This window comes from Hemibagrus wyckioides, linkage group LG18 (assembly GCF_019097595.1).
Source record: "Hemibagrus wyckioides isolate EC202008001 linkage group LG18, SWU_Hwy_1.0, whole genome shotgun sequence".
Lineage (NCBI taxonomy): Eukaryota > Metazoa > Chordata > Actinopteri > Siluriformes > Bagridae > Hemibagrus > Hemibagrus wyckioides.
Window position 1 is genome coordinate 9,096,008 of NC_080727.1, and position 16,003 is coordinate 9,112,010.

The 16,003-nt window shown below is 38.7% G+C and overlaps 2 protein-coding genes across 4 annotated transcripts in view; one reads left to right on the top strand and one right to left on the bottom strand.

The window, feature by feature from the left end:
* kcnt1a (potassium sodium-activated channel subfamily T member 1a) overlaps positions 1-10,073 on the bottom strand; it is a 47,081-nt gene extending 37,008 nt beyond the window's left edge. For all 3 annotated transcript variants that reach the window (XM_058414803.1, XM_058414804.1, XM_058414802.1), the window contains exons 1-2: positions 9,723-10,073; positions 5,023-5,178 (exon numbers count right to left, since the gene is read on the bottom strand). In XM_058414803.1, coding sequence (XP_058270786.1) covers positions 5,023-5,178; positions 9,723-9,799 — 233 coding nt within the window. In that variant the 5' untranslated portion in view covers positions 9,800-10,073. The remainder of the gene's footprint in view (positions 1-5,022; positions 5,179-9,722) is intronic.
* Positions 10,074-13,141: 3,068 nt separating this feature from the next.
* On the top strand, positions 13,142-16,003 carry LOC131369585 (beta-1,3-galactosyltransferase 9; the record flags this gene model as incomplete). Its single annotated transcript, XM_058416415.1, is given in 2 exon segments — positions 13,142-13,240; positions 14,343-16,003. Coding segments are annotated over 2 exon segments (1,188 nt in total), but the record flags the coding sequence as incomplete, so codon positions are not given.

Sequence of the window (16,003 nt, forward strand, 5' to 3'; positions counted from 1 at the left end):
ATGTCAGTTAAGAGTTATGTGATCAGAAATCATTCCTTTTTAGTAACCATGTTATCCTGATCAGCATCGCTATGACTCTGGACCCTACTCCTTAAACACTGGTCATGGGTTGAGAATACATCATGGAAGGGATGCCAGTTATGACTGATATTGATATAAAATGCTATGATTGTTATTTTGTTCATTATTTAGGGATATTATAGTTTTATTTTTAGGAACATAAAACACATTTAATCCATTACATGTACACTGATTTCATAAAAGCTTTCATAGAAGCCACCTCATGTGAAGATAACATTTCAAGATCCTTTGTACTCTTAGATGTTTTATACATGTGGACTGCGTTATCTTATTCAAATCACCTGTATAAATCGGGTGTAAATCTGTGTGTAAACCATTTTCACCAACACCTCATCAGATAACACAGCTCCAAGAAAGGTTATATAAGGCTTGGTGAAGTCCATGTCCATCTTGTTGTTATAGATTTGATGACTGATAATTGTTAGTGAAACTTGACAAATTCAAGAATTTGAAGAGCTTGCTTCTCTTTGAATCCCTTGCTAGCTTTACAGCTAGCTATTATGGTCCTGATCATGTTTACTGAGATTTTAATCTGCTTATCTTTTTTGAAAAATCTGATTTCATTAATTCAATATTTAATTAATTTAATTATTTAAATTAATTAAATGTTTAATTAAATTATCTAATTAAAATATTTAATTAAAGATGATTTAATATATTTGATTAAAAATTACCACCAGCAGGTCTTCAATGCTATAAAAATTATATTAAAATATTTTTGTCACATATTTATGTGAGCAAATACTATTAGGACTTTTTCTAGAGTAATGGGTTTTTTTTTATTCCTTAATTTTTCCCAATAATTATCGTCCTTTGTGTCAAAGGGTCCTAATAATTCCACTGTTGACTGTACTTTCCCCATAATTTTTGTAAAAATGTATAGTAAAAATTGCTGTTCTGAAAAATTTGTAGCAGACCAATATTTTATAAAAATGGAACATCATAAAGAATATATATTATGTATTTTCTAGATAAGGATTCCTAGATAGTTGATGTCCTTAATAATACTGCATCAACTGCAGCAACTTTATGAGCTGTGAGATAGCAGCTCGATTGAAAAGAGTTCAAATTTGCTGCGATGCAGACACATGATATATAAAAAAAGAGTGTGAAATTAAGGAATGGAGATCACCAAAAATCATCAGTTGTCTGTAATTTAACAAATGAGGTAAGCAATTAAGCATGGATACTTCTGTCAAACTCTAACAAATATGAGGAAGAGACATGATCAGAAAGAAAAAGAGATGCTCGGTGTGGAGAGAAAAAGAGAGACAGAGAGAGAGCAGAATATCATGCTCTAACGTTCTCATCACTACCTCTGACCAGCATCACTGCCAAACGAGTCGAGCCTCCATGCGACTGCAGCAGGGTTAACCCAGGATGGCATGGCGCTCTTCACCTCCATCATGTCTTTCTGTAACAATGCTATGGAGCGAATGACTCACAAGAGTGCAGGATTTCAGAGCAGCTCGCCCACACATAGAAATACACACACTCTGCTTCACGTGGGTATGTGCATGCGTGTGCACGCATGTGTGTGTGTGTGTGTGTGATCCTAACAGCAGGAGCTGTCCCTGGGCTTATTGACTAGCATTTCAGAGAGTCAGTGAACAAGTGCATGAAAAGTTTTTTTTTTTTTTAAAAAAGAAAGAAAAAAAAACATTTCTAACTTCCTGGAGAAAAAAATCTATAAAGAATACAGATTCTCTCTCTTTCTCCTTCTCCATCTCTGCCTCACTTGTTCTGTGGTTCACACTGGTTGCCACAGCAACATGGCACATACTCGACAGAAATGATCATCAATAGAGTTGGACTTGAGAATGGCACAGTGTCACTCTAAAACAGTTTATGTGAGTGTGTGGAGGTGGGTTTGGTGTGTGTGTGTGTGTGTGTTTGCTAAAAGAAATCCTGTGATAAAATGAAAGTCATTTCAGTGATGGAAGTTGCCTGTTTCATGCAGTTACCCAATCTGCCAATCACGCGGCAGCAGCACAGTACATAAAATCAGGTATATACAGACTTCGCTTCAAACATCAGCGCAAAGATAAAGTGTGATCTCTGTGACTTTGATTGTGGCATGGAGGTTGGTACCAAGAAGAGCTGGTGTGAGTATTTCATAAACTGCTGATCTTCTTGTATTTTCACACTCAACAGTCTCTAGAGTTTACACGGCATAGTGCAAAAAGCAGTGAGTGAAGGACAGTTCTGTGGGGAGAAATGCTGTTGTGAAGAGAAGTCAGGGGAAATGGCCAGATTAGTTCAAGCTGTCAGGAAGGATAAAGTAACTTAAATAAATCATTCTTTATATCTGTGGTAAGTAGAAAATCATCTGCAAAAAAACATTAAAGGTGGATGAGCTACAACAGCAGAAACACACAACAGGTTCCACTCCTGTCAGTCAAGAACTGGAGGATTGCTGCATATTCATTCCAATACAAATAACACATTTGTCATTTGACCTCTGGTCATTCTTTTCAACCCAATAAATGAATAAATGGTTTGTACCAGTCCTTACCTTAGTCATAGAACCATGATTTTATACATAACCTTCTGTTCTACTTCCTTGCAGTTAGTTTCATTCAAAACAAGAGAATGCATAACAAAGCCTTTACAAGAATTTAAAACATATCCTGAGACTGCACCCAAGACAATACCAGTATTCTAGTATTCACATTGCTGATTCACATCGCATTCTTTACTGAAGACCACAGTTGCTTAAACTCACCCCAGAGGATACGGTGTTCAATTAGGCAGCATTCATTCTGAAAAATGAGCCAAATCTGTCTGTCTGTGATCTCCATGTCACTACAAATGTGTGAGCATGACACACCTTATTGCGACACCCAGAAGGTAGCCATAGCTCACATCAAGTGACATTTAACAGAAAAAGCATTGATGGCAGATGAAGCCGACTAAAAGTAACCTGTATCCTCAAAAGGCTCATTTCAGACAGAAGGAGGTGATGATCTAGTGACAGGGTCTTTAATCTGATCTGCAAAGGGCTGCTGTGGCTTCAGGATTTCATAACAGCAAAATGGGAGGCACACTTCAGAGCTGATTGGAGACCATGAACTGATTAAGCAAGTGGAAACAGGTATAAGTCCTGAAAGGTTCAAACCAAGAAAACATAATAACTGCATTCCACTGCTATGGCTCGAGTGCTGACCATAGAGTTTCTATACACAATAATCTGATTATGGAACAGGATATATTTTCAGGCTATAAGCAGTGAGCTTTCAGATCAGAGATTCATCAGTCTAAACCACTGGTGAAGCCACCACAGTGTCTGTTGCTGGTGCTGATGTGCATCCAAATCTTTTACTGCATGTCCCCTTGTACAAGTTGTGACTATAATCAGTTCATGTGAGCTTAGGACATCTTTAATCAAACTAGTCTTGTCTCCTACTTGGGTGTATCCATGGTTAAACAGGTTAGTCTTTTAGTCTGCAGCACATTTATTGCTTCTACTCCTGCATTACTATCTGATCTTCAGAATCGTCTCATGGTATGATATCAGCTCTTTTCTCCAGGAATGGCTCAGTTCAGCCATGCTCTGAAACCTCTGAGTGTACATCAGGGTCTGTGTCTATAAGCTCCCCTGAGCTTGGCTCGTCATCAAACTGTTGCATCGTTGAATATGGTTTGGTTTGGTTTTATGTACAGTGGAACATCGGCATACTCCCTTTTTCACCTTATTTGCATTGGAATATGATTTTCAGCATGCAAACGAACTGAACCAAACCAAACACTGGTGAAGTTGCACATACGTCAGGGAGCCGCCCAAAAAGCTAAAGCTGTTTAGAAAGAGTCAACCCACTTTGCCTTTGGAATGCGTTCAAAAGCTACGTGATTTTTTGTTTTTTGGTGACGTGGGTGGTCTGTTCCATATTTAGCCCGAGCTTGGTGGCACGACTTCCTGTGAGGACACTTGACATGGAATGCTTGGCTTGGGTCATTCTTTGTAAGCAGCCATACAGTTTACATAAACTTCGTATTGGTAATATTGGTAACATTTTTGGGATGACTGGAATGAATTATCTGCATTTACATTATTTTTATGGGATAATTTGTTTCGCAATACATATTTTCACCTTATGAACTCGACTCCAGATCAAATTAAATGCATATGCTGAGGTTCCACTGTATATGTAAGCTATGAGCTTTCTCTCAAGCTATGACAAAATCTATTAACTTCTATGCATCGCCTTGTTCTTCATCTACCTGTGTTGTTTGTTATAGGGCACTTTGAAGAAGTAGAAGTGCACACTCTTTTCTGTCTCGAGAGCTGGACTGCCCATTTCTAATCCTGATGCACCAAAACATCAAAGGTGCCCCTGTTTTTATTTTACAGAACTGACTCTCTAAAGGTCTCCGGTACATGCCACTCTCTGCTGCAACACTGCAAAGTCAGAGAAAGGTATGGGGTAGATTTTTCTCATAGTGTGCGAGCTTTACACATCACTATCTGCATTATGTTCCAGGTTATTAGTCATGGCTGTCTTCCTTTTTTCTTTCATGGCTTTTTTCTTTCAGTCACCCTGAAATTATGAAATTAGTTACACTCCTAGCGCTGCATCAACAGCTCCCACACTGTCACATGCAGATACAAACTCTAGGCCACATATCATGCAAGAATAGACTTTTATAGACTTTTAATTAATAGACTTTAATTAATAAATTTTGTAGATAGATTCATTGCCAAAGATTTGGTAAAACTTCACTTAATTATTTGGTTGGTTTCCATAATTTGTAAAGTTATAAAAAGTACAAAACATTGATTTTACAGGTATAAGCACGACCACTACAAACCGAATGACACAAACCACTGAATCCGGCAATTGGGAAGCACTGGGCTTTTGGGTCTACTGAGTGTTGAATTTGAGGAGTGTGTAATTTAAAGTGATACTGAGAGTGACTGCTGAAACAAGAAGGATGCCATACCTGTCCTCACTTTGGCATGGCTGGTCACCCAGCAAGAGTTCTCGGAAGCGGGCACGACCCTGGAGGGGTGGGACATCATGTTCACCAGTGGCCATCTTCAGTCCCTGAACATTGAGCACAACCCCACTGAGCATTTGGGAGCAGTCAGAATTCACACTGAGGGAAAGAGCGAACAGGAAACAGGAAATCAGGAACAGATGAAATCCCTATAATAAATTTTACTACTAGCGGAAATTGACAAATTGCCGGCTATGAGCTTCATTTACCAACCGTACAGCTGAGTGTAAATGTTTGCATACGACAAACTGAACAAAAATATTTAGGTAGATTTACAAAATGTTACAGTGTATGTGCTGTAAAGTAAAAATTACCCATAAAGTGTATTCCTGACACAACATATTTTCAGTGCACTGGAATATGCGTTCCCTAAAAGAAACCCCAAAATGCACCACAAAAAACCAGGGAGCATCACTGCTCACTAATTTCCCTTTCTGGATAAGATGTCATTTTTTATCAGTTTAAAAAACTGAAGATGAAATCTCAGCCAACTTCAACTACACATGTAAATATCTTGTTATCATTGTTGTAGCTCGCGAATGACTGATTTTCCATATATGGTTTGTTTAGCGCTTAATGATTGTTTTCAAAATCCACCAGCTAGCCTACGATCCTGCTTGAACTAACATGCCAGAAATGTGTGTGATTAAACTAACAAATAGAACTATTTTATATGTTCGGGTTTTTACTGACGATAAAATTAGAATGTCACCAGAAATGGAGTCATCAGTGTCCTGATGTGTAGTGAACCAGGGTCATTACCACTGCCACTACTTGTGTACAGGATACACTGGTACACAACCTTGGGAGCTGACTGAAACACACCCACAGTGTTAGTGCTGAATGTAACAATCATTTCTGTTTTTTTAAATAGCATTTTTGTTGTTTAGTAGCTAATAAAGTCAAATGCAAAAGTCTGCACAGCACAAAACAAAATGTAGGAGGAAAAGCTGTTCAGGTTATTTTGCTACTGCTTGTGCAATATTTTGTTTTTAACTTATTGGAATACTATTACTTGCAGAATTTGCACCCAACCCTGACCCTGAGTTCACACTAGTCACTAGTTTTGCTTGTAGTTTGTCTCTTGTAGGCATGAAGCAAGTGCTACTGTTGTTGCTTGTGGCCGTATAGCAGACATCCAGTTATTAGGTCAAATGAGAAAGAGTAGTAGTCAAAATGTATAGCCTACAGCATACAATTTATTATATTTTACATAAACCAACCAGGCATAACATTATGACCGCCTACAACAGCCCTGACCCGTCATGCATTGTGTGTTCTGACACCTTTCTCTCAGAACCAGCATTAACTTCTTCAGCAAGTTGAGCAGCAGTAGCTCGTCTGTTGGATCGGATCACACGGGTCAGCCTTCACTCCCCATGTGCATCAATGAGCCTTGGCCGCCCTTGACCCTGTCACCGATTCACCACTGTACATTTCTTGGACCACTTTTGATACATACTGACCACTGCAGACCTGAAACCCCCCACAAGAGCTGCAGTTTTGGAGATGCTCTGATCCAGTCGTCTAGCCATCACAATTTGTCTCTTGTCAAACTCGCTCAAATCCTTACGCTTGTCCATTTTTGGACATTTTTTTTGGATTTTTTCCATTTTCTGCCTCTAACACATCAACTTTGAGGACAAAATGTTCACTTGCTGCCTAATATATCCCACCCACTAACAGGTGTCATGATGAGGAAATAATCAGTGTTATTCACTTCACCTGTCACTGTTCGTAATGTTATTCCTGATCAGTGTATTTAAAATGCATTTAAAGTCTGACCATTTCCTGTGTGATGTATGTTACACGTCAGGCTTCATGTGAACTTTGTTAGCAGATTAGCAGTGCAAGATAACTGTACTAGCTATACACACTCACCAGAGGCACCAGCATGTGCCTAAATATCTATAATAGAATCTTCTTCCAGCTAGATCTGTTGCTTTATTTGTCAATTACTCCTAGTCCAGATCCCACAGCAGCATAGTCTTCTTCTGAATGCAGTTCATTTGCTTTTTTGCGAGGTTTTACCATCTGGTTTGCTAGCAATAGGTTACCTTCACAAACAATTCCACAGTCATCCACACTAGCAACAGTGATATTCTGTAAGAGCAGTGGTACCCAACAATAACTTTAATAACATTCATTAGATCTGTAATAACACTACCAAAGCCCCTTCATGCAAACTGTGTGCTTCATCACGCACACGCAGCCATGACGCAAGAAACAGACCTATTTTATACCTTATATAATTTATACAGAAACTTGAAGGACAAGCTGTCTCACTGTCACACAGAGCTGCAGTCTTTCACCAGGGAAATGTTTCATAACACCAAATGCAAGTAATCCATTTAGAGCAATATTTCCTTATTAATTTCATTGTTTTGATCTTTTTGGATTATTTCCTGTTAAAGCTGTTTTGCATATGTTGTTTGTTTGTTTATTTGAACTTTGGCTCTTTGCTTACTGTTCACTCGGTTTGTAATAAAGATCAAGCTCGATTGGTGACCAGTGTATTGTAAGCAGAAGCCATTCTATTGATTAATAAGCATAATTGTATAATGACAAACTTAATCAATGGGATGCGTATTAATAAATAAATAAAATGCTCATAAGCTTAGAATTATTTATCTACAGTAACACAGAAGTCAGTGGAACATCTGCCTAAAACAGATGAGTTTATACTCTATTTACATATCGAATGACCCATCCGATATGTCCAGTCTGTCTCTGTGTCATCAAAAAATGAGGACAATTCACATGGTTTTGTACTCAGAAGATAATATTTATTTTTTGGTGAAGTGGACAACAGACTGCACTGAATTTTGCTGCATTTTAATGCTAATGCCCAAATTAAAGATGGAGACAAATATAGTATACTTTAAACTAAATCTGAGAAAACAGACAGCAAAGAATCTGCCTAAAATATGAGAAAGACAGAAGGAAAGAATCTGCTTTATTCTGGTTGCTGGGGATCTCTGGGAACACTGAGTGTGAGGTGGGAATACACCCTGGAGGAGATGCCTGTATATCACAGGCCCCATGCCGACACATATTCACACACTCATTTACACTAAGAGCAATTTAGCACAGCCAAACCATCTACTGGTAAATATTTGGGAAGTGGGAGGAAACTGGGGAACCCAGAGAAAATCCATGCAGAACATGCAAAACACCACACTGGCAGAAAAACAAGCTCAATAACTAAGGAACTGTGAGGTGGCAATGCTACCTGCTGCACCACTGTGAAACCTATTTATCATGCAAGGAGGAGAACAAGATTTATTAACATGCATTAATATTCTTATAGCCTTCAGTGTTCTTCACATAATACACTATATTGCCAAAAGTTTTGGGACACCCCTCCAAATCATTGAATTCTGGGGTTGGGCTTGGCCCCTTAGTTCCAGTGAAAGGAACTCTTAATGCTTCAGACATTTTGGTCAATTTCATGCTCTGAATTTTGTGGGAACAGTTTGGGGATGACCGCTTCCTGTTCCAACATGACTGCACACCAGTGTAAAAAGCAAGCTCCATAAAGACATGGATGAGTGAGTTTGGTGTGGAGGAACTTGACTGGCCTGCACAGAGTCCTGACCTCAACCTGATAGAACATCTTTGGGATGAATTAGAGCAATAACTGTGAACTTTGAACTTTGTCGTTCAACATCAATGTCTGACCTCACAAATGAGCTTCTAGAGGAATGGTCAAAAATTCCCATAAACACACTCCCAAACCTTGTGGAAAGCCTTCCCAGAAGAGTTGAAGCTGTTATAACTGCAAAGGGCGGGTCAACTCCACATTACATTCATGTGCATGTAAAGGCAGACGTCCCAAAACCTTTGGCAATATAGTGTATATATAAGGAGTCTGTCTTGTAATAGATAATGTTTGGATAATAGACTAAATGGATTATTTTCTTTATTTTTAATTAAATAGATATCTAGCAGGGGTAAATAAAATTGCAGAAAGTGAAATTTAGTGAAATAAATCAAGTGAACAAGGAAAGAGAAATCATGTAAAGACTCTTGCATAGAACATATTCAACAGATCCAGCTAAATGATGCTACGCCTCCACCTGAAGTCTAAGCTCAGTAACCAAAATAAAACAATAAATCTTTTATTACCTTAGGACGAAAGAAAGAAAGAAAAACAACAACAACAAAACAACAACAACAACAACAATTATAATAATAATAATAATAATAAGCTGCCATGATATTGAAAATTATATCCCATATCATTGCGGGTATGTTTGCTCTCTAGATATAACACACACACAAACACACACACACACACACACACAGAGCACCGACTTTTCTCTAATAGAAAAAGGTTAGAGACTCTTCATTTTACACCACTTTTCTCTAAAATTTAAAGAAGCAAAATATTCTTAAACTATGAAAACGTTAAGTGAAAGATTAATTCGTACTGAATAATCATAAAAAATGTACTGAAATGATAAAATACTGACGTCGATGCCACATCTGCAATATACTTTTAAATCATGGTTTTTTTACAAGTAAATCTGCATGCATGAAAACATCAACCGGTTTTTCATAAATATGTTCATTTTTTAAAATAATTTGGTCACAGACGGTGCAGAGGGCAGAGTGCAGTGGGGTGGCGGAGCGCGCGGTACCTGGGTGTCGGTGCGTCTCGCGCTGCGCGCCCGTCGTCGTCCACGAAAGTGCGGTTGGTGTAGCACGCGCCACGCATGGCCGACTCCCCCCCACTAAGCTCCGTCCGTATGCCGTTAGCGCACGCGGAAAGATGCGCGCGGCACGGAGCGTCTCCTCGCGAGACAGACGGTCTTCCTCGCGAGATTCAAATAGCTCTACATTACCTTTAAGTTGATGTGAAGACAATTCGGTCCAGCATGGCTAATTAATTGTTTATTAATCAAGCTATAATTAATAACTCGTTTCTACGTGAGTCCCCTTTAACTTGCTGGTCATAAACCACCAGCACTGTCTGATCTCAAATAGTTCTACACTGCATAGAACCAAACTATATTCCAGCACAGTGTTTAGTAGAACCAGTAGAGTTTAACCTGTGCTAGAGAAAGTGCGCCATCTTGTGGACAGTCTTTAATTATTTCTTTCAGCGAATCACAATTTATTACACAAGCTGCTTCTGTAAGAAGAAAAACTAAGCAAGTCTTGAAATACGGTGGCTCTAATCGTCTCCTTGTTCTGTATATATTGCGCATTTATTATATCTTTATTAACTATTTCGTAATGTAACAGGATACAGTATACTCTATATACACCGATCAGGCATAACATTATGAGCAGTGAGAGGCGAAGTGAATAACTCCTCATCATGGCCAAATTGTGATGGCTAGACGACTAGATCAGAGCATCTCCAAAACTGCAGCTCTTGTGGGGTGATCCCGGTCTGCAGTGGTCAGTATCTATCAAGAGTATCCTTTAAGTCCTGTAAGTCCTTTAAGTACTGTAAGTTGCTACTGTCACAACTTACAGGACTTAAAGGATCTGCTGCTAACATCTTGGTGCCAGATACCACAGCACACCTTCAGGGATCTAGTGGAGTCTATGCCTCGATGGGTCAAGGCTGTTTTGGCTGCAAAAGGGGGACCAACACAATATTAGGCAGGCTTAGACAGGTATAAACTCACTAAGGAGCTGAATCATAAGTCTTCTGGATTTATACTGTACTAAATAGGGTATCTGAGTCATGATTACATATCACATATAAACTATACAGGGAATAGGCAAGCAGTGAGTCAGCCTGCAAGTTACAGTCTTCTCAGCAATCAGAGCTAAATGTTTAGAAAATGTGAAACTTTGAAATAATTGCAGCTGGAATGTCAGGAGTTAATGGTAATGGCTTTTTCTGTTAGGTTCATTTAGGTTGTATTTATATAATTGAAAATGTTTTTTTAATACCATGGTTTCAGCAGATGACGCAGGTTCAACATACATTTAGACACAAATGCTCACCCACACGATGTACTAATCAACTGTACTTACTTTGTCATTGTGTTGTTCCAGCTCTTCTGCTTGTTGTGACATTACTGAACTCTCTCTCTCTCTCTCACTCTCATGAACACATTCATACACACTCAGGACTTTCTCTTTACTTGTACTCAGTATGTGCAGACAGTAAATGATAAATGGATTCTTGGGGGAAGAATAATAATCATGTCATCCTTAATTTACACTAGGCGTATACCAACACACTAACCTGACACACACACATCACTCATCAAGTAACTCTGTTTAATTTGTTAATAAGATTACCAAGCTTCTGTAGAATTCACAACACAAAATATTGAATAAACTCCGAATTATATATATATATATATATATATATATATATATACCCGATCTCCTGGTCAATGGCCCAGAGCCTTAATCACTTGAGCCACCACTGTCCCCTGTTTAGTGAATAGATCAGTGTTTCTGGACACCTGTGAATTCTAGTTGAATGTATATTGCTTGCTTCTCATGGCCATCAGCTTTATCTGCGTAGTGGAGAAAGACACAGGACAATCCAGAACACACATTACAATACATTTCTTCACAACTAGCTCACAACTGCATTTTGCAGAGAGATATTCCAAAATCATGTAAATCAGTAACCCTAATACTGAAAAACTTTTATTAAAGTGTTGTATTGAATGATCAATCAGGATTTCTCTGCAGAAAGAGAAAGGTTGTTTTGGTTGTTTTGCTTTCCACCACATAGCTCGATGGTCCCTGACTTGATCTTGTGCTTAGTAATTCTCTCTCTCTCTCTCTCTCTCTCTCTCTCTCTCTCTCACTCTCTCTCTCGTTCTGTGTGTGTGTGGAGTTTCTGCAATTTCTCTTGTTTCCTCCCACCTCTCAAAAAAGCTTGTAGGTGGATTGCTACACTAGATTGCCTGTAGGTGTGAAAGGCTGTATGATTGTTTATATGCATGGTGCGCTCTGATGGACTGGCATCACTTCCAGGTTATATTCCTGCCTCTTAGGGTTAGTCTTCAAATCCATTGCTACTGAAGATGAATGAATAAATGAATGAACATGACTCTACATCAGTGCACAAAGCAAGGTCCATAAAGATATGGATGAGTGAGTTTGGTGTGGAGGAACTTGACTGTCCTGACCTCAAGCCGATCAAATACGCTTGGAATGAATTAAAGCGGAGACTGTGAACCAGGCCAAAACTGGGACATCTGCCTTTACAAACACATGAATTTAATATGGAGTTGTCCCACCCTCTGCAGTTAGAACAGCTACAACTCTTCTGGGAAGGCTTTCCCCAAGGTTAAGGAGTGTTTTCATGAGAATTTTTGACCATACCTCTAGAAATGTATTTGGCTCGCAGTCTCCGCTCTAATTCATCCCAAAGGTTGAGGTCAGGACTCTGTGCAGGCCAGTCAAGTTCCTCCACACCAAACTCGCTAATCCATGTCTTTGTGGACCTTGCTATGTGTACTGGTGCACAGTCATGTTGGAACAGGAAGGGGTCATCCCCAAACTGTTCCCACAAAGTACGGAGCATGAAATTGTCCAAAAATGTCTTGGTATGAAGCTGAAGCATTAAGAGTTCCTTTCACTTGAACTAAGGGGCCAAGCCCAACCCCTGAAAAACAACACCTGAATTCAATGATTTGGAGGGGTGTCCCAAAACTTTTTGACAATATAGTGTAGCAAAATACGTATTAAAATGCTAACCTTTTTTCATTGAAGAATTAGCCTTTTTTCCTGCTTCACATAATCATATAATTGAAAACTAATCTTAATATAAATGATAACAAAATAAGTGTCATATGCTGATCTTACTGTATGTAAGCCTAATAAACATACGCTCTAAAATACATTATGACTTGTGACAAATGCTCTAACTGAGCTGATCTGCTGTTAACTTGGATGTATTAAATCCTCATTAATTCATTATTGACTTAGAGCAGCCTGTCCCTATCCAGAAAGGTATAGTGTAACCTATCGGGTGTTGGATTACATGGAAACAGGGCTCAGGTGAATGCTGAATGTGTCTATGCTCAAACACACACACACACACACACACACACATACAGATACACAGACACACACACACACACACAGTGTTTAACAGATAGACACCCTAAGAAGGTCACAAAGAAACAGATACACAGAGGGAGAAAGTATTTCTTCATGGGACAACATGCGGGTAAGGAAAACCATATAAAAGTTCGTTTGATCTCAATAATTCTAGAACTTTCCTTGGCTCCATCTAATCACATACTACTTGGGAAAATGAGTATTCTTTTCTCCTGTTCCTTTTTTCCATTCTCTATGTTAGGCTTTAACAGAATACAATTCATAGTGACACAAACGGTGTATTCAGTCCATTCAGTCTGTATTCAGTCCATTTTGGAAAGGTAGTTTTCAGAATAAAGTTACATTTTAGTGTAGTAATATATCAATTACACCACTTTTATGGAAATTACATAGTCTAGACACAGAACTAGCAAAAGCAGCGGCTTCCAAAAAATTCACAAGATTCTCATGTCTCTCTGTTCTCCATTTGTTTTGGTGTGTTGTTACCATTACTTCTGCCAGTTCTTCTGCAATATCTGTAGTGAGTCACGCTTTTCGAGTTGATTGTTTAAATATGTGAGAAGGTATTTATCACTGATTAGATTCTGATAAGAAAATCTATCTTAGTTTAAAGCTTTATGCAAAGTAATAGGTTGCAACCTTATTTATCATTATTTGAATACAATGATGAATACACATTCCAATGTACTAATTATGCAAAATGAAAGAAAAATAATTCTGTTGCTATATTCATCATCCAACAGCATAACGGAAAGAAATATATTTTATATATGCAAATAATTAACACTGAGGACAGTGTCTATAGCTGTCGGTGTCTGAAGCTGTTCAGAGGTGATAAAACACACACATTTTATTTAAGGAACCATACTAAATCTATTATGAATTATTTCCTACTTTTATGCTGTAACAGAATGCATTAATAACTACATTTAACACAGTGTATTCAATATTCAGTCTTTAATACAATACTGAACAACTGGTCATTTCTTTTCTCTCTTTTTCATGCTTCTTCTTGTTTATCTTTTTATTGACCCATACTGACTTGGGTAAATGTGTCTTTTCTCTCTTATTCTCGTTCTCTCTGTCATCTTATTTTTGTCTCTTCCCTCTTGATTTTCTGTCAGTTTTAGTTCTGACGCTTTAAGGTATCTTTTATGAATAATAAATGATGTATAAATGAATGCATAAATAAAATATCTCTTTCTGTTCAGGTCTGTGTGTTCAGGTTGCACACCCATCAGTGGTGTTTCCTGCTCTGTAATGTTGTGCTGTTCCACGCGTTATTATTTGGTGGTGACATTGTGGAAGAGTTCCTACTCCAGGCTTCTCCAGCCGCTTATACTGAACGTGCTGTACTTGAACTCCGCGAGCGCGCACGCAAACTGGACCTGAGCAGTACCATGTCCAACTCCTCACAGATTTACCCTATTAGCTCCAAGGCCTGCCTTCAACACCAAGATCTACTTTTTATTACTATTGTGTTTAGTGATCCAGATAATTCCAGCGAGAGAGATGCAATCAGAAACTCGTGGGCCAACCAGACATTGGTGCAGGACGTGGCAGTACGGACGCTGTTCTTTTTAAAACCTTCTACCTTGAAGACAGAGCATCAAGAGGTGTGGGAAGAGTCTGCCCGTCATGGCGACATGGTACAGTGTGAAGGGCCTTTGTCACAAAATGACTGGGGTCAGGTCAAACTAGCTCTGCGTTGGGTTCTGCTTTTCTGTCCTCAGGCCAGATTTGTGGTTTTGGCAGATGACTCAGTATTTTTAAATGTTCCAGCGCTTGGCATGTACCTGCTTACGCTCCGTACCCACCCTGATGATCTGTACCTGGGCAGGGTCATTCATCATGCCTCACCCGAACGAAATTATAACAAACCCCACTACGTCTCCTTCCATCTCTATCCAGACCGGACTTTCCCCGATTACTGCTCTGGCCCTGCCTTCCTGATGTCTCAGGACGTAGTGCGTAAAGTTTATGTGGCCTCTAAGGATGTAGAGCTGGCTCTTCCTTCAGATGTCTTGATTGGTCTGTGTGCAAGAGCAGTGGGCGTTGTGGCTACTCATAGCGCACGCTTTTCTGGAGAACGACATGTGCGCTACAACCCATGCTGTTATAACTTCCTGTTCACCTCAGCCTCAGTGGATGCAGAGCTGATGGGCATGGCCTGGAGGGATTTGGGCAAGGGAAAAGGGCGGTACTGCAGCATGTTAGAAACCTATTATAGTTTGGTAGTATGCAAGGCCATGACCTACCTAAACAGTGTTAACTTTCTCAGTGGAAACAACACAAAATAATATAAATATGTCCATTTAAATGTTTATGTTTAATATAGCTTTTAGAAAAATGTATGTACAAACATATAACATTTATAAAAAAGGTAGCAAACGAAAAGTACCCGATTTGTGAGAAGTGAAGTGATCATAGATGAATATAACTGTATGCCATGAGAAAAAAAATCCAAATAGGTATATACATATAGAGAATTTTACATTATTGTTCTATGACATATTTTATTCTGTTCTTAAAAACTGAGAAGATTGTGATGTTCAATATAACTATTATCATATTATGTCACATCGTATCTAATGTTGCATCCTGTAGCCTCTAAACTAATTCTTCACTATTAGATTATCACTGAATTGTGTGAAGCTTGGAAACCTAAAATACAGATAAAAAAAACACACAGATCCTGAGAAAATAAGTACAGGTAGGGTATGTAATTGCATGTGCATGTTTGAAGTTTTTGTTTATATAAATACATTATATGGCCAAAAGTGCATCACACTATATGTGCTTTGTGAACATCCCATTTAAGATGTAGTCTCCTGTTTGTTGTTATATGCTCCACTCTTCCAGGATGTCTTAC